General features: G+C 48.9%; 1 protein-coding gene across 1 annotated transcript; it reads left to right on the plus strand.

The window, feature by feature from the left end:
* The first annotated feature begins 5,164 nt into the window (after window positions 1–5,164).
* LOC119352955 (very-long-chain 3-oxoacyl-CoA reductase-like protein At1g24470) lies at window positions 5,165–15,219 on the plus strand. The gene is made up of 6 exons (XM_037619540.1): window positions 5,165–5,533; window positions 10,855–11,251; window positions 14,187–14,216; window positions 14,337–14,343; window positions 14,489–14,548; window positions 14,743–15,219. The coding sequence occupies exons 1-6, from the start codon at window positions 5,263–5,265 to the stop codon at window positions 14,998–15,000; spliced, it is 1,023 nt and encodes a 340-aa protein (XP_037475437.1). The 5' UTR covers window positions 5,165–5,262; the 3' UTR covers window positions 15,001–15,219.
* Window positions 15,220–19,929: the final 4,710 nt, after the last annotated feature.

Genomic DNA, 19,929 nt, shown 5'->3' on the forward strand with positions numbered 1-19,929 from the left:
CCAGCGGGCGCAAGGTGTTCGGCGATTTGCCTGCCTCGGTGATGGACTCAGATGACGAGGAAGCGCTCGCCGCACTGCTGGAGGAGGAAGCCGAGGCCGACGTCCAGAAAAAGAGCATCTCATGGTGCTCGCCGCCCTCTCCCAGCTGCTGGCGAGCAATGAAAAGCCGCGGTGAGGTGGCTTGGCGTCGGGGCGGGTGAAAGCAAAGAACCAGCATCGTCTCGAAGGCTACTGCATGCTCTACTCCGACTACTTCGCCGATGCTCCACTTCATGGCGACAAAATATTTCGGCGCTGAAAGGATCGATATGGTTGACTAGAGGGGGGGGTGAATAGGCAACTAACAATTTTTAACTTTTCTTACCAAATTAAACTTTGCATCAAAGTAGGTTGTCTAGATGTGCAACTAGGTGAGCAAACTATATATGCAACAACAACAAACAAGCAAGCAAGCAAGAGAAGTAACACTAAAGAGTTTGCACAAGTAAAGGTAAGAGATGACCAAGAGTGGATCCGGTGAAGACGAGGATGTGTTACCGAAGTTCCTTCCTTTTGAGGGGAAGTACATCTCCGTTAGAGCGGTGTGGAGGCACAATGCTTCCCAAGAAGCCACTAGGGCCACCGTATTCTCCTCACGCCCTCACACAATGCGAGATGCCGTGATTCCACTATTGGTGCCCTTGAAGGCGGTGACCGGACCTTTACAAACAAGGTTGGTGCAATCTCCACAACTTAATCGGAGGCTCCCAACAATACCACGAAGCTTCACCACAATGGAGTATGTTTCGTGGTGACCTCAACCGTCTAGGGTGCTCAAACACCCAAGAGTAAAAAGATCCGCTAGGGATAGGTGGGGGAATCGAAAATCTCTTGGTGGAAGTGTAGATCGGGGCCTTCTCAACCACTCCCAAGCAAATCAACAAGTTTGATTGGCTAGAGAGATAGATCGGACGAAAATGGAGCTTGGAGCATTAATGGAGCTTGAGGGGGAAGCGATAGGTCAACGGGGAAGAAGGGGACCCCCTTTTATAGTGAGGGCAACAATCCAACCATTGCCCCACTAAACAGCCCCGCAGAGGGTGGTAGTACCGCTTGGGTGGGCGGTACTACCGCTGAGCTAGCGGTACTGCCGTTCCACCTAGCGGTACTACCGCGCAAAGGAGAGAATCAGGGACCTGGACGCAAAGCGGTACTACTGTGGTGGTAAGGGCGGTACTACCGCTGAGCGAGCGGTACTGCCGTTCCACCTAGCGGTACTGCCGCGCAAAGGAGAGAGGCAGGGACCTGGACCTAGAGCGGTACTACTGCGGTGGTAAGGGCGGTACTACCGCTGAGAAGCGGTACTACCGCCTCTACTGCCGCAACTAGTGCCGCAAAACCCGACACGAGAAAAAGAGCCCTCGAGTCAAGGCGGTAGGAACCTGGCAAGCCAGCATAGTACTGCTGCGGAGTCACCGGCGGTACTACCGCTGCGGAGCGGTACTGCCGCTTGTGACCCCTCAGCGGTACTACCGCTGGGTACCACAGTACTACCGCTGGGACCCAGACAAGACACACAAGCAGAGAAAAGATCTCTCCATCGAAGCGGAAGGGCTCGGAGGGTGAGAAGCGGATGTGTACGTGTTGATTCCACCCAAGCAATACCACAGCGGACCCCTCTTGATAGTACGGTGCCCTCTACGCAACTAGTCCACAGAAAGAGAAATGAAAGAGCTACACCATCTTGAATGACACTCCGAGGGGAAGAAATCGTCTCGTGCCAAGGATGAATCTCTGAAATGCTCAAAGCACACAATTAGTCCGCAAACACGTTGCCATCAATCACCAAAACCACATCGAGAGAGATATGCCTCAACAGGCGCCGTTATCGGATGAGCCGAAAGCTCTTCCTCGGGATTGTGAATTCCATCCGGGAGTTCGACAACTACTTCAAGTGCAAGATGGATTGCACCGGCAAACTTGGATTCACCTCGATCCAGAAGTGCATGACAACGATGAGGATGCTTGCATACGGAGCTCCCGGTGATTCACTCGACGACTATGGGCGCATGGCCGAGTCCACCAGCATAGAGTGTTTCTACAAGTTCTGTCGGGCAGTGGTGGCAGTGTTTGGACCGCAATACTTAAGAACACCCAATGCGAAGACACTGCTTGGATCCTAGCACAGAATGCAGCAAGAAGATTTCCTGGGATGCTTGGAGGCATCGACTATATGCATTGGAAATGAAGGAATTGCCCATTTGCTTGGCAGGGGATGTACAAAGGCGCCAAAGGCGGTTGCAGTGTGGTACTTGAGGCGGTGGCCACACATGACCTCTGGATTTGGCACTCCTTCTTTGGTATGCCAGGAACTCACAATGACATCAACGTGCTGCAGTGCTCTCCTGTCTTTGCCAAGCTTGTTGAAGGTCACTCTTCTTCGGTGAACTTCAAGATCAATGGGCGGCACTACAACAAGGGGTACTATCTAGCTGATGGCATCTATCCGAGATGGTCGACATTTGTGAAGACCATCTCAAACCCTGTGCCAGGAGGCAAGAACGCCTGGTTTGCGAAGATTCAGGAGGCTTGCAGGAAGGATGTCGAGCGGACATTTGGTGTGCTCCAATCTCGATTTGCTGTTGTCCGGTACCTCGCTCAGACCTGGTCGAAAGATCAAATGTGGGAGATCATGACTTGCTGTGTCATCTTGCACAACATGATCATCAAAAACGATCAAGAAGACCTAGTGTTTGACACTGAACCATACTACAGGCAAGGCCCTCTAGCCGAAGTTGATCACCAGCTACCGGCAACCTGGACTGCCTACCTTAGTATGCGTCAGGAGATCCAAGACCCACAGGTGCATCATCAACTGCAGCAGGATCTGATAGAGCACCTATGGAGGCTCAAGGGCGACGCCGGGCGCGACGTGTGATGAAATATGAGTTTTTATTTGTTGGACTATATAATTTGTATTGAACTATTTGTTGTTGCACTATTTGATTTTCTGTGATGAACTATCTGATACAAAAATATTTATATGCTGATAATTCAACACCGTACCATGGCGAACCCCGTCGAATATGAGCCTATTCTCGCCCATATGGGCCCTTAATTCGCCGAAAGTGGGTCAAAAAGTGAACCAATATCGATGCCTGGGGCGACCTGGGGCGATGGCTGGACGGCCAACCGGCCCCCGTGCCGATTTAGCGCCGGCTCGCCCCCAGGGGGCGCGTAAAAGCGTCGCCTGGGAGGCCAACAGCTGGAGATGCTCTTAGCGTCCTCATTCTTGAATCAAGACAAGACAAACTTGAGTTTTACGTTGGTTCGAGTGAATCAGAACACCAATGGACAAACTATACATGACCTTCCACTGTTAACCAGTTTTGACGACTTTGATGGGTTCTTCGAAAACGTTTGAGATAAGATAAGAGGATCGTTCATGAGAGCCCTTGTACAAGCGGGAATAATGCTACATCAACAAATTCTCTAATGAGTTTAACGGACTATTTATGTGGACCATTAGAATTCAAAATTGAGGGAGGAAGGGGGTCCATCCAAGCTGAAATTCAGGTGGTGCAAAGATTAGTTAGAAGGAGAATTTTTTTTTGCGAGAAAACTTCTCATCTCATCTTCAATCATGAGAGTACAATGAACATCAGAAATAATAAAAATTACATCCAGACCCATAGACCACCTAGTGACGACTACAAGCACTGAAGCGAGCCGAACACGCGCCGCCGTTATCGCCCCTCCTTCGCCAGAGTTGGACACAACTTGTTGTAGTAGACAGTCGAGAAGTCGTCGTGCTAAGGCCCCATAGGACCAACGCATCAGAATAGCAACAGCCGCCGATGAAGAATAAGGTAGATCGAAATGATCCAATCCGAAGACACACGAACATAGACGAACAACAACCAGATCCGAGCAAATCCACCGAGGATAGATCCATGGGAGACACACCTCCACAAGTCCACCAACGATGCTAGACGCGCCACCGAAACGGTGGCTAGGTGGTGAGACATTTATTTCATCTTCAAGGAGACGCCGCCGTCTCACCTTCCTGAGCAGAACATAAACCCTAACAAATCTGAAAGGAAGGACTAACAACGAAGCCCTCCCGCTGGCCCTTGCCAGGATCCACCGTGCCTCATGGCCCTAGGGCCACCGGAGACGAGGCGAACCTAAGCGGAGCCGGCGAGAGACACAAACCCTAGCTTTTTTTAAGGAGAAGGCGGCGGCTGCCTGTTTCTGTCTTTTGTTTCTATAACAATCAGTTAGAAGGAGAATCTGTAGCATGGCCGGAATGGGTCCGTATGTCTAGTATTATTGTACGAGCGGTGGTTTCGCCCTTCTCATGGAGGCGGCTGCTTGACAGTCCTCTCAGCCATAAGCTCCATGTTAAGCTTGGTGAAGTTTTCAGGATTTGAGAGCTTAGTGCTAAGTAATGCTACACATACGTAATGAACAATGTGGCGATTTGTGATTGGAGATGAGGGAGGAAGGGGCCACCCCGGAATGGGGTTGGGTTAGTTGGAACTTTACATAAGACTTTCGTATAAGCATGTAAATGGCAAATAAACGGAGTTCGTAAGTACTACCGTTTAATTAGTTTTAGCTAGCTCAGTAGTTCATCTTAGTAAACAAACTATTGAACTATTAGATCTTAAGTGAGTTTAAACAGGATTAAACGGAAACGGTTTACATCCCTACTCCCTTCGTCCACAACTAAACGTACATTTGTCATTCAAAATTTTGACCGCGGTGGTTGATAGATCCGCCGGATCGTCTCATCTCGTCGCCGCTGCTCGCCAGCTCCATTACACTGTTGACTCGACAAGTGTACAAGCATCCATGCATGCAAAATTCCTGACTTCTCCACAGCGGCGATAATGCCCAACCGCTTCGTGGGCTCTGCTGGGCACCACGGCGCCTTTGCATTCAATCGAGCCATTTAAAGGTTCTACGTACGTACTTCCTCCGTCCGGAAATACTTGTCGAAAAAATATATAAAAATAGATATATCTAAAATTAAAATACATCTAGATATTTTTATTCCTCCGACAAATATTTCCGGAGGGAATACTATGATATGCTCTGAAAATAGCAAAGCCGGGTCGGTACAAGCCCAGCTAGTGCTTCATGGCTGCCTGATCTGTGTCCCGACTCGAGCAGGGGCTTAGCTGTTGCGGGCTTGTAGTTAATGGCAGCACGACTTACTTAGTACTGCATCTTCGTTCCTTTCTTGTGCTTCGATCTGCTCGCGAGCTACCCGAGTCCATGCCTCAGTTGGAAGAGATTGTCTCGACGGCCGGCGGGGCAGGCTCGCCGCCGCCGCTGTGGTTTCTGGTCTTCCTCGCCCTCGGCCTCCACGCCGTTGTTGTATCCGCCGCGACCTTCCTCGCGAGGCTGTACCGCGCGTTCCTCCGGCGGGGGAAGGACCTGGGCCTGCGCTACAGCGCGTGGGCGGTGGTCACCGGCGCCACCGACGGCATCGGCCGAGCGCTGGCGCTCGAGCTCGCGCGCAGGGGGCTCCACCTCGTCCTCGTCGGCCGTGTTAGACTATGTATAGCTTCTGTACCTATGTACGTATATGGTACATATTGTAACACAACCATTATATATAATGAGATAAGCCATCCCTAAAGGGTTGTGCTGGTTCCCCAAAACTTATTGTCTTACATGGTATCAGAGCTAGGTTACGATCGCTTCCGCTTCTAAACCCTAATACCCGCACCGCCGCCGCAGCCGCCGCCGCCTTCACCGCCGCCGCCGCGCCACCGATCGCGCCGCCGCCATGTCGAGCGCCGCCACCACCGGTTCCACTGTTGCGGGCTTCCTCCCGGCCTCTCTTGCGGCTCTGCTCAACCTCCCGCTCGATGACGTCTCTGTTCCGGCTCCGATCGGGACAAGGAGCATCGGCTCCGTCTTCTCCACGCTGCCGGCGCCCTCGCTTGGGCGTGACCTCGTGGCCCACACCGCGGCGCCGCCGGCCGCTGCGGACTCCGCAGGCGTCGTCCCGCCGCTCCTGCCGCAAGCGGATCACACTGCCCCGCTGGCGGGGTTGGCGGCGTCCGCCCCAGCCGCGGGCCTTGCGGCGTCTGCACCGGCCGCGAGCTTTGCGGCGCCCGCCCTGGCTGCGGTCCCGCCTCCTCCCGCATCGGCTTCGGTGCCTCCGGCTGCCTCCATGGTGTTTGCACCCCAGGCAGCCTCCTCGATGGGATTGTCTTCGCCGCCGCCGTTTCACTTCGGTCATCTCATCACCATCAAGCTCTCCGCTGACAACTACATCTTCTGGCATGCGCAGGTTCTCCCGCTCTTGGGGAGTCACTACCTGCTAGGCTACGTCGACGGATCGCTTCCCTGCCCACCCGCGCTGGTAGACAGCGTGCACGGTCCGGTCTACAATCCGGCCCATCGCGTCTGGACGGGGCAGGACCAGGCGAACCTCTCCTCCATCCAGGGGTCGCTCTCGCCGGCAGTTGCCGGCCTTGTTGTCTTCGCGAAGACGTCTCATGAGGCCTGGACCATCCTTGAGCGTACCTTTGCAGCGCAGTCCCAGGCTCGTGTCTCTGCACTCCGTCGTCAGCTTGGAGAGTGTCAGAAGCTTGACTCCACTGCCACTGAGTTCTACAATAAGGTCAAGGGCCTCGCCGACACATTGGCCTCCATTGGACAGCCCCTCACCGACTCCGAGTTCAACTCGTTTATTGGCAATGGTCTTGATGAGGAGTATGATGCCTTAGTCGAGATCATCAACGAGCGGGGCAACTCGACACCCATGCTGGCACACGAGGTTTTCTCTCGGCTCCTTCTCACTGAGCAACGGGTCGAGACTCGCCGCACCAGGGGCACTGGCTCCCTCTCGGCCAACGCCGCCACCAAGGGTGGCCGCTCTTCTTCATCACCCCGGTCTCCCTTGGGGCTGCCACCGTCGCCCGCCTCGGCCCCCCCACCTACTGCGACCTTACCGGGGGCTGGCGGTCCACGTGTGTGTCAGCTTTGTGGCCGCGATGGGCACTGGGCCTCCAAGTGTCATAAGCGCTTCCAGCGAAGCTTCCTTGGTCTTGGCAATGACGGCAAAGATACACGCAACAATGCCCGTCAGGTCGCCATGGCTGATCTTCCCGCGCCGCAGAAGCAACAGGGACACACTCAGTCCTACTCCATCGATCCACACTGGTACATGGACTCTGGGGCGACAGAGCATCTAACCAGCGAGATGGGGAAGCTTCACACTCGTGAACCCTATCATGGCTCCGACAAGATCGACACCGCCAATGGAGCAGGTATGCACATCTCTCATATTGGTCAAGCATCTCTTCTCACTAGACATGCCAATAGGAGTCTTCAGCTTCGCAATGTTCTTCGAGTTCCATCTGTGACCCGTAATCTTCTTTCAGTTCCTAAACTCACACGTGATAATAATGTGCTTTGTGAATTTCACCCTTTTGATCTTTTTATTAAGGATCGGGGCACGAGGGACATTCTTCTTAGTGGGCGATTGTGCCAGGGCCTCTACCGTCTGGAGCATCCTGGTGTCGCTCGTGTTTTCAGTGGAGTTCGGGTCTCTCCGTCACAGTGGCATGCTCGTCTTGGTCACCCGGCCACACCTATTGTCCGTCATTTTTTGCGTCGTCATGAGCTTCCTAGTTTGTCTAGTCATAAAGATGTAGCAGTGTGTGATGCTTTTCAGCAGGGGAAGAGTCATCAACTTCCTTTTTCGGAGTCCAGTCGTGAGGTGAAACATCCTTTAGAACTTGTGTTTTCAGATGTATGGGGTCCTGCTCAGACTTCTGTCAGTGGTCATAATTACTATATCAGTTTCGTTGATGCTTATAGTCGCTTTACCTGGCTTTACCTTATTAAACGCAAATCTGATGTGTTTGATATTTTTGTTCAGTTTCAAAAACATGTTGAACGTCTTCTTAAGCACAAAATTGTTCATGTCCAGTCAGACTGGGGGGGCGAGTATCGCAACCTCAACTCTTTCTTTCAGTCGCTTGGGATAGCTCATCGTTTAGCATGTCCACATACACATCAGCAGAATGGTTCAGTCGAACGTAAGCATCGTCATATTGTTGAAGCTGGTCTTACTCTTTTGGCCCATGCATCTGTTCCGTTTCGGTTTTGGAGTGATGCTTTCACCACTGCATGCTTTCTCATCAACCGTACTCCTACTCGTGTTTTAAACATGAAGACTCCCATTGAGGTTCTCCTTAATGAACAACCTGATTATACCTTTCTCAAGGTATTTGGGTGTGCTTGCTGGCCGCATCTTCGTCCATATAACAAGCGCAAGCTTGAGTTTCGTTCTAAGAAGTGTGTTTTTCTTGGCTATAGCTCTCTTCATAAAGGTTACAAATGTCTTCATGTTCCCACTAATCGTGTCTATATATCTCGGGACGTCGTGTTTGATGAGCATGTTTTTCCCTTTGCCAACCTTCCTGTGTCCACTGTCGAACCACCATCCCTGCATTCATCCTCTGTTGCTTCTGACCAATTTGATGATGTTGGATACTCTCCTTTGCTGTTACCTAACCATGGTGCAGGAACCGGACGTGGAGCTCGTTTGGAGCTGTTGGAGGATTCACCATCATCGTCGTCGTCTTCTGGTGGGCACGTGGATCGCCCTATGTTGCATGGCATCGATTCGCGTGCCCATGCATGGTCACCCGACGAGCCCGTCGCGCCGAGCATCTCCACTGCTCGGTCCGTTTCGCCAGCGGCCGCCGAGTCGCCCGCGGCTCGGCCCGTCACGCCGTCTTCGCCTGCGGCTCGGCCCGTCACGCCGTCTTCGCCCGCGGCTCGGGTCCTCACATCGCCTTCATCAGCGGATCGGCCCGCGACACCGGCCGCGCCACGGCCCACTATGCCGAGCTCGCCATCGGCCCGGTCTGTGATGCCGGAGTCGCCAGCTGCTTCGTCTGCTCTGCCGGTTTCGCCGGTGGGTCGGCCTTCTTCGCCAACCGAGTCCGAGGCTACCGTGACTGGCTCCTCGTCACCGGCTGACTCGTCAACGTCGCCGTCCTCCAGCCCGTTGCAGGCTGCTCTGTCGACCTCGGTGGTTCCTGTGTCCCGACCACATACACGCAGTCGCGGTGGCATTTTCAAACCTAAGGAACGTAAGGATGGTACGGTTGCTTGGTTGGCTGCTTGTTTGGCTGCTGCTGTTGCGGATCCATCTTCTGAGCCTCGCTCATATCAGGCTGCCCTGCGCATTCCACATTGGCGAGAGGCTATGGAGCAGGAGTTTCATGCTCTTCTTCGTAACAAGACATGGACTCTCGTTCCTCCACCACCACGGGTAAATGTTATTGACTCAAAATGGGTATTCAAAGTGAAGAAGCATTCGGATGGATCTATTGAGCGTTACAAAGAGCGACTTGTTGTTCGCGGTTTTCGGCAGCGTCATGGTCTTGACTATGAGGACACCTTCAGTCCTGTCGTCAAGCCTACCACTATTCGGCTTCTTCTCTCCATTGTTGTTTCTCGTGGTTGGTCACTTCGTCAACTTGATGTGCAGAATGCTTCTCTACATGGATTTTTGGAGGAAGAGGTTTATATGAAACAGCCGCCTGGTTTCTCTGATCCTGATCGTCCTGACTATGTCTGTCATCTTTCCAAAGCACTATATGGTTTGAAGCAAGCTCCTCGTGCCTGGCATGCCCGCCTTGCCTCTGCCCTTCGTGCTCATGGGTTTGTGCCGTCTACTGCTGACACTTCGTTATTTCTTCTACAGAAGCCAGAAGTCACTATGTATCTTTTGGTATATGTCGATGATATTATCCTTGTCAGCTCTTCTCAGTATGCTGTTGATGCTCTTGTCTGCTCTCTTGGTGCTGATTTTGCGGTCAAAGATCTTGGGAAGCTTCACTACTTTCTTGGAGTTGAGGTCACTTCTCGTGCTACTGGTCTTGTCCTTACGCAGAAGAAGTACTCCTTGGAGTTGTTACAGAGAGCTGGCATGCTGAAGTGCAAACCGACCACCACACCCATGTCGTCTACCGACAAGATAACAGTTGTTGATGGTGAGCTTTTGTCTCCTGCGGATGCCACAGAGTACAGGAGCATTGTTGGTGGACTTCAGTACTTGACGATCACGAGACCAGATATCTCTTATGCTGTTAACAGGGTTTGTCAGTATCTTCAGGCTCCCAGAGATACTCATTGGGCTGCTGTTAAACGCATTCTTCGTTATGTTCAGTTCACCCTGACATTTGGTATCCATATTCGGCCGACTTCCTCTCGGGTCCTTTCGGCCTTCTCTGATGCAGATTGGGCTGGTAGCCCAGATGACAGGCGATGGGGGTTATGCAGTATTCTTTGGCTCTAATTTGATCGCCTGGAGTGCTCGGAAACAGGCTACTGTGTCACGTAGCAGTACTGAAGCTGAGTACAAGGTTGTGGCTAATGCTACTGCAGAGATTATTTGGGTGCAGTCTTTGCTTCAGGAGTTGGGTTTGTCTCAACCACAGCCTCCTATTCTTTGGTGTGATAACATCGGTGCTACATACCTTTCCGCAAATCCAGTATTTCATGCCCGAATGAAACACATTGAAGTTGACTATCACTTTATACGGGAACGTGTATCACAGAAGCAACTCCAGATCAAGTTTATCTCATCTAAGGATCAACTTGCAGACATCTTCACTAAGCCTTTACCGCTGCCACAGTTTGAGGCTTGTAGGCGCAATCTTACCCTTCTCAGTTCTTTAGAAAGTGGCTAAGATTGAGGGAGGGTGTTAGACTATGTATAGCTTCTGTACCTATGTACGTATATGGTACATATTGTAACACAACCATTATATATAATGAGATAAGCCACCCCTAAAGGGTTGTGCTGGTTCCCCAAAACTTATTGTCTTACAGGCCGGAACCCCGCCAAGCTGTCCCGCGTCAGCAAGGAGGCGAAGGATGCGGCGCCGTCCTGCATGGTTAAGAGCGTGGTGTTCGACCTCGCCGGCGACGCGACAGAGCTGTCGCTGGGCGCGGCGAGGGTGGCGGTGGCCGTGAAGGGGCTCGACGTGGGCCTCCTGGTGAACAACGCCGGCGCGACGTACCCTTGCGCGGCCTACTTCCACGAGGTGGAGACCCCGGTGTGGGAGGCCGTGGTGCGGGTGAACGTGGAGGCGGCCACGCGGATCTCGCGCGCCGTCGTGCCCGCGATGGCGGGCAAGGGGAGGGGCGCCATCGTCAACGTCGGGTCGGGGTCGTCCGTGGTGGTGCCGGCGTTCCCGCTCTACGCCGTGTACGCGGCAAGCAAAGCGTAAGTACGATGACTCATGCAGATCCATCTTTGCGTAGTAGGTTCTGGGTCCACACGTGTGTGGGGGGATACCTCTACCTCTCCACTTGGCGACGGCAGCCTGCGAGGCCCCGATCGTGCTTGCACTGCCCCTCCGTTCAAGCGTTGCCTTGCCGGCTACAATTGCTCGGCACTGTAGTGTGCCATTCCAACGAGACGTATAAAATATTCTGGCAGTGGCAGCAGAGAACTAGAAGGATGTACAGTATGTGTGTGATATGACAGGGTCATCCAGCTGAACACATTAAATAGGCATCAAATCCCAATAGTAGGGTGAGTCAGACAGATCTAAAAAAACACATAAAATGTGAGGACACATGATCCAACTAACAGTGAGCCAAGCGGATTGTCTAGACACCCCATAGTTCCTCATGTTTAGTTCTGATTTGTGAAAATTCAGGTGTCTGAACTGATCCAGACGTTTGATGCAAACCGTTGCAAGGCAAAAAGTGGCTGAACCAATGAGATTCGGAGGTTTAGAGGCATTTTGATGCACACTGTTCGAGTTGCTCTTAAGATCTCAATTTTAATGATATATTAGTAAAAACTTCCATGCAGTAGCCCTGTAGCCTGAAACTTTCATAGCGTTTTCGTTTTGCAAAATGCTTAGAGCATGTCTAACAGAGCCCTTAAAAACTCAACCTTCAAAACCAGTTTGAGGGCTGAGAAAATGTCGTTTTAAAGGCTGAAAATCCTTGGCGCGGATCAGTGCTCTCAAACCAACCCTCAAAATCTCTGTCTCGTCGTCCTTTTCGTCTGCACGAAGGGAATCGAGCCGGGACGCTCGGGAGCGAGGGAATCGTCTTTGTCTTCATCAACGTCGTGTACTGCTCACCGCCGGAATGCGTCGTTGTTCATCGACGTGGGTGCCCGACCGCCACTGTTTTTGGCCGACGTGGGTGGCCGCCACCATCTCCGCGACGCCGGCGTCGCTCGAGGTGGTCGGGGGCGGGAGGCGCGGGGCGGGGGCGGGCGCCGGTGTTGGCGCGGGGGCCGTTGCCGGCAGCGGCGCAGTGGTGAGAGGCAATTGGGGAAATTTCATTCCCGCGCAGCTCATTGATCAAGTGAGGGTTGGCCCTGGAAATTGCCCTCCAACCCTCACTAGTGCAGGTTGGCCTCAAACTTGAGGGTTCGGTCTGAAAATTTTTTTTGAGGGTTTAGGGATTTGAGGGTACTGATCTACGTCTTTTTTTTTGCCCAATCCTCAAACTGGCAATTATTTTGAGGGTTTGACTAGTTTGAGGGCTCTGTTAGACATGCTCTTAGTTACTGTTTGTTGTGAGTATAATGATATGTTAAATATGTTTCAGGCTACAGGGCTCCAACATGTGTCCCCATGTGGTTTTGTTTTTTGGGGGTCTAATCTTCTGTCCACGTGGCCTACTTAATCGACGGAATCAATTGATTCCATCTACAGTTCATCTGATCATTACTTTTTAAAATACTTCTAGTAACCAAATCATATTAGATGGCAACTGTTCATAACACCAGTAAAATATCTTATTGATTAACTTTTGCAAGTCTATGTCTTCGTTGAGATTTTCTTAAGTCTCGGTTGATTTAGAAAAGCACAACTTCAGTTCAGTGGAGTTGCATTTTTTAATTAAATTGATTGAGAAGATCTCGGTTGATTGAGACTTCGAAAAACCATAACTTTATGCATTATCTTTTATATTATGATGAATCTCCGGTGTTTCTCCTATCGTTATATGCAGATACTAAACATATCACTACTTTTGCATAACCTGAATTGTGTTTTTGTTGGTTTGTGTGTGAATTACGATTATTTAGTTTTGTTTTAAGAAAAAATAACTTCCTAGACTTTGATGTTTTTCTGTGTTACGTTCCACACATGTTCCCTTCAAATCTACTCCCTCCGTTACTAAATTTTTTTTTTTAGAGATTTCAATACGAACTAAAATACGAGTGTATATAGATCTACTTTGCAGTGTAGATTACTCATTTTGATCTGTATGTATTCTATATTAAAATTCTAAAAAAACTTATATTTAGAAATGGAGGGAGTACATTGTTTGGCAGACACCTTTTAATCGACATTTCTTTTATGTGCTGGTAACCTTTGGTGAAACTAAGTCAAGTTTGGCGCTCTCCGAGAGAAAAAAAAAAGGTTCAGTGCATGGTAGTCCTATGCTAAACATAGTAGTACTACCATCATATTTGCACTACCGATTGGTCGAATAAAAGCAGCTTGGACAATAGTGGATCAGCCAATAGTAATATGTTTGGAATTTTTTTTTAAAAATAGTACTATGTTTGGTACATCTACCACCGGGCCCAAGCACACAAGGCATATTAATGCACACCTAATATGGCCATGGATGATGGGAAGATTATGGTTCTTTCAATAAACAACGCACGCCGTAATCAGTGGAGCAAACGGATACTCCCTCTGTTTCAGTTTACAAGTCCTACGCGTATATTTAGATTGTCAATTTTATCATCCTAATATAAACTATATAACACAAAAATTATAACGTTTGAAAATAAAACATCTGAAGTTTATATCGGTATATTTTTTGTAGAAATAGTATTCAAATTAAATACTACGTATCATTTATGTACAGTAAAGCCAGTTTCTCGCTCCCGAATTAAATACTTTGAACTCATAGTTCCAAAATCGGAGAAAATTTGATGTGATGACACCGAACTACCCATAATTCTATTTTAAATATAGGATAATCTTTCGGCCTCTGCTTCGGTTGATGCGCACAACCATCAACCGATGATGTTGAACAGTCCATGGTGATGCACACCGTTTTTGATATGTGTTCTATTGGGTACATCTCTAATATGAACTTTGCTTTTAGCACGAGGAGGGTGAGATTCAGCATTACGTGTTGCTATTTCTAATTTCTACATTTGGCCACCCTGTTAGGTATATTGATCAACTACTCCCTCCGTCCGGGTTTATTAGGCCTAAAGACAACTTCTCTTAGACCAAGATATATAGTAGTAATTTGCCCATATTAATTTTTTCATTCAACTTTCAATGCACTCTCTCACATGCATACAACCAATGAAAAAGCACAAGTGTATTAATTTTCCAGCCATGACACCAACAACAATGGCTTTCAATGCAACCAATGAAATGGTTGCATGCATGCACCTTTCCAAAGCGGGGCCTTATAAAAGGGGACATGCTTGTGATGCTGAGATGCCTAATAAACCCGGACGGAGGGAGTATCTCGGAGTCTAAGCGTCGAATACAAACAGTACGGAGTGGATGTCCAATGCCAGGTATGCATGCATGCAGTCTCTTCTTCATCTTTACATAGAAATCCGAAATAGTTTGCGTCGACTAGTGAAATGCACACAAACTTCATGGATCACCAAGTAATTCTGTACTCGGTGTCACAGAAGACAGAATAAACGCACTTTGGAATTGAATTGAAATATCCTAGTAAGTCACAGATTAGTGTGATGCACTGCAGATTCCTTTGTACGTGGCCACCAAGATGTCGCCTGTTAAGGGCCACTCTCCGTTCATCCCATCGCCCGAGGAGTACGTCAAAGCTGCCATTCGCTGCATTGGCTACGAGCCGAGATGCGTCCCCTACTGGCGCCACTCCGTCCAGTGGTTCTTGGCGTCTCTGGCGCCAGACTCTGCTCTCAATCTGTGGCGTGTCCGGGTTGGTGTCCGCAAGAGAAATGAGATGAGAGCTCTGCTCGGAGAGAAGGAACTCAGCTGAACAGCCCATGGTGTTTGTGAAAAGAAACTGTAAAGTCGTGATGTGATCTGTTTATTTTATGTGGGGAATGATTTGGATAGTTGTCAACAGCGGCTTTTGGTTTATGTTTAGGCTTTGCTCGGGAAGTTGATTATTCCGGAGTTTTCTCTCGTATATGTAATTAACGTTTGTTCTCTTGTCAATGTTTTTCTGAAAAGTGCAATTTCTTTGTTGGATCATGATGGATGAAGATTTTCGGCGATTGATTTTTTGTAAGATTACAACATACTCCGTCTGATGGCGCGGCATGGATCTTGGCGCAAGGTTGGCGCCACATCACACCCGTGGAACCATTTGCTCACTAAGCGAACCATGTGAACGTCAAACGTCGATTTGCCCACACAATGACACAACGACCCTCACCCACTTGCCAAGCAATTCCTCTCATTCCCCTTGTCCGTTCCCAGACCCAGGCTAAGAGGGAGATGGAGAAGCATCGACAACCATGGTATGGTTGTGGCAGCGTGGCGATGTTAGGGCCGAAATGTTGACGAGCTGGAGTTGGAGTCACTTGGGTTGTCGTTGCCGTCATGGAAGCGGGTGCACTACGCCACAACACTTAATTAAGGATAATTAACTATTGATAGAAATGCCTGAAAAAGGTTTAAAAATCTGTTGGGACATTTTTAACTGCCGGTACAAGTACCTAACGACACGATAACTAACGATAGAACTGTAGAAACGAGGGCACACATACTGTTAGTAATAATGGCCAACCTTTAGGGCCCACTATGTGTTGGGAGAACTTAACCACTACTCAATATCTGCCAGGGATTGTATTTGACGCAAGATGTAAATAATATCAGACCTAAGCGTGCACTAACGAGAGGGAAAACGCAGTTAGAAGGCGGACTAACTATTCGCCGGCATACGATTCCCCTAGGTAGCTAGGGTTCCACCTATCCCCGTGCGGCGCGCCGCTAGGGTTCCACATATATCACATCTACACCAAATTCTCACGGACGGACTCTCCGCGACGATCTGTGCGTGATCCCAGATAGCCATTGGCTCCCCTTGACGGACTGCATGGCGGGAAGAGGGATTGGAAAGGCGCCGGCGGGCGATGCGTCAGGAAGTGGAGGTGGGCGCGATGCGCGAGGAACATATGCAAATCTAGAAGATAGGTTTTCAGGGTTGAACCTCCATGAAGAGGAAGAAGAGGATCTGGATCTGTCAGGAGAGATTGAAGGATTAATAGAAGAAACACGTTGGATTGCAATTTTTAGGGTTTATACGTCCAAACCCTTCAGTCATGTCGCTTTGTATAAGGAGATGAGGAACGCCTGGTCACCGACGCAGGGAGTGATCTTTAAGGATAAGAAACCAAACATCTTCCTTGCCCATTCATGTGCTTGGGCGATTGGAATCGCGTTATGAACAGCGGCCCATGGCTGTTCAGAAACGCCGCGGTAGTGCCGGAAGAATATGATGGATTGACGAATGTAGAGGAGTACAAACTAGATCGGATTGCGGTCTGGGCACGCATAATTGGCATATCGGATGGCCTCATGAAGAAAACAGAGATTGCTGAGAAAATAGCCAGGAAGGTGGGCATCCCCCTATCAAAGTTGTTGTCAATGAGGGTCGTATCAACCCAGCAAAATACTTGAGAGCCCGAGTGCACATAATGCTGGACACCCCCATTGTTCGGTTTGTTCTGCTGACGTTGAAGGAGAGTAAAAGGTACCATGTTGAATACGAAAATCTGCCTGATTTCTGTGATTTTTGTGGCCTGATCGGACATCTGGTAACTGAATGCGGGGATGGCATGCACAAGGCAGAGGATTGCGAGTGGGGAGATTGGCTTCTGGTGAACTTTGATGGCCCCTCTGGTGGATCTGGCAGTGGTAGAGGAAGGACAAACATGGGAAGACCTAGGGAGAGGGATGATCTGGGAAGAGGAAGAGGTAACTCGGGTGACCCAAATTCTGAAGAAAATAATGATATGGAGCTAGATCATGGGAGGTCGAGTAACCAGGGGGCTGTTGTCCCGATGGCAAAAAAGGCTTATTGGTCAAGATGGAGTGGTGCTACAACATGGTGGGAGGGATGGCTTAACTCCACCACCGGGATTTGTCAATGAGAAAGTTGGGCTGCTCAAAGCTGGGAAAAGTGCAATAGTGGAGAAGAGCCAGATGAGTACACCAGAAAAGATTCACGATCCTAAGAGGCTGAGGGCGACATCAGCTGCAGCTAGCCTACCAACTGATGAATCGGCGATACCCCTTGAGGGTGATCGCCGGGGCCAATGAAGATTATAAGCTGGAACTGTCGGGGCATCTTAGGCGCCCTGACAGTTCAGTCGCTTCTGGAGTTCCAGAGGCGGCATAAACCCGATGTGTTTTTTCTGTCTGAAACACACTTGGATGATGATAAGGCAGAAGCGCTAATGAGGAAACTTGGCATGGATGAAAGAATAGTTGCACCAAGCATGGATGGCAGAAAGGGTGGGCTCTTGATGGTTTGGAAGAAGGAGGTGATGATCTACTCCCAACCACCACTCTTGCGGGAATTGATGTGAATGTGCATGAAACAAATGGAAACATATGGAGGTTGACTGGAATCTACGGAGAGCCTAGCTGGGAGCACAAGGACCGCACTTATCAGTACATCCGAGACCTGCATGCACACTCTAGGCTATCGTGGGTCATCATTGGTGACTTCAACGAGATCTTGCTGTCCTCTGAGAAGGAGGGTGGGGTGCCACGACATCAATCCTATCTGGCAACGTTCCAAGATGCTCTTTCTGACTGCTCCTTAGAGGATATGGGGTATGTTGGCGATAAGTTCGCATGGTTTATAGGCAGACTGAAGGAAAGCTTAGACAGAGTTGTTACAAACGTTGAATGGATGGGCATGCACCCGTATGCAGGCTTGTGCAACCTGGAGATGGGAAAATCTGATCATCGACCCATCTTGTTAGATACAGAATATCTCTCTGGTGTAGCAGAGAATAGACCGATGGTTACAAGAGGAAATTGTTGAATAAGCGGTAAGGACATCCTGGCAGAAGGCCGTTCACCAAGGCTTACACCCTACTGTGAAAGGGAAAATTGATTCAGTTCACCTCGATCAGCATGATTGGGATAGGAAAACGCTGAAAGGGCCTCGAGCCCGACTCAATAAAGCTCAGAAGAAGCTGGAGATACTCATGCAGGCACCATATACGGAGGAGGTCAGGGCAAAGCAAAAAGAACTCTCGATCCTCACAAAAAAATTGGACCAAGAAGAAATTTTTTGGGCCCAGCAAGGTAGAGTTAGATGGCTACGGAAAGGCGATCATAATACACAATATTTTAATCAATTTGCCTCAGCGAGGAGAAGGAGAAATATGATTAAATGGCTTCGTAATAATAATAATGGGTGGACTGAGGGTAATGATAACCTTAGTCCACTGGTTCGTGATTATTTTGATGGACTTTTTCATTCTAATGGTGCCGAATGTGATCAGCAATTGTTGCAGGCAGTGAAACCACGTGTTACACCTGAGATGAATAGCTTGCTAACAGCAACATATACCCGGGAAGAGGTCCGAAAGGCACTATTCCAAATCGGGGACATGAAAGCACCTGGTCCGGACGGGCTACATGCAGTCTTTTATAAGAGATTTTGGCATATCTTGGGGGAGGAGCTCACTGATGAGGTCTTGGAAGCAATACACATGAGAAAGATACCAGAAGAATGGAATCACACAAATATTGTGCTAATACCAAAGGTGGATAGTTCAGAGGTAATCACACAGTTCAGGCCTATAAGTCTTTGCAATGTGATTTATAAAATTATTTCAAATATGCATGCAAACAGGTTGAAGAAAGTACTCCCTGAGATTATATCCCCCACACAAAGTGTTTTTGTGCCAGGGAGACTTATAACAGATAATGTGCTAATTGCATATGGATGCTTCCATGCAATAAAGAAAAAAAACCATGGCTCTAATGGGTATTGTGCTATCAAATTGGACATGGTGAAGGCGTATGATCGTGTGGAGTGGGGTTTTGTAAGGAAAATGATGTTAAAACTTGGATTTGATCCAGGTTGGATAGAGATGATCATGGAATGTGTCTCTTCGGTAAGGTATAAGATAAGGTTTAATGGTACAGAAATTGAAGATATATTACCCACTAGAGGTTTGAGGCAAGGAGACCCCTTATTTATTTCTGTTATGTTTAGAAGGATTATCAAGCATGTTGGCGCATGAGGAAGAGGTGGGTGGACTGGAAGGTATTAAAGTGTGTCGTAAAGCACCATCCAGCTCTCATCTTCTTTTTGCAGATGATTCTCTCTGTGACGCCCGGATAATTAAGCTACAGTAACCCTCTACTAATGTTGCCATGTCACCACGATTACTGTTGATAATCTCGCGATGATTCAAAACGCGTTCAAATTCAAATTTGAAATAAAGTAAAACTAGAAGAGTTTACAAAAGTCAAAACTAAATTATTCTAAATGTAGCACGTAATTCATAATAAATATTGGTGGAGAAACCAAACCATTAAAACATGTCTAAATGCTCAAAAGTAATTAACCTAGTGGCTAAAACAATTAAATAAATGACTTTTGTATTTTATAAAATCCTAAACTAATTTATTTGGAAGTCAAGCTTTTATGGCAGAGGCTTAATTTACAACACTAATCTAGGCACTAATTATTTATATTAATAGAGTTAAAATAAATTGGAAGTTAAAAGAAAACAGAAAAGAAAATAAATAAATGAAAGAAAATACAAAAAAGAAAACAAACAAAAAAGAGGAAAGGAACCCCCCCCCCCGGGCCTCCGGCCCAGCAGGCCACCGGCCCAATTAGGCCACGACCCACCAGGCCGGCCCACCCCCCGCACTTCATAACCCCCATTCCCCTCGGTCCAACCCACCGACACCACACCCCCTCCCC

The sequence above is a fragment of the Triticum dicoccoides genome, chromosome 1A (assembly GCF_002162155.2).
Source record: "Triticum dicoccoides isolate Atlit2015 ecotype Zavitan chromosome 1A, WEW_v2.0, whole genome shotgun sequence".
Classification (NCBI taxonomy): domain Eukaryota; kingdom Viridiplantae; phylum Streptophyta; class Magnoliopsida; order Poales; family Poaceae; genus Triticum; species Triticum dicoccoides.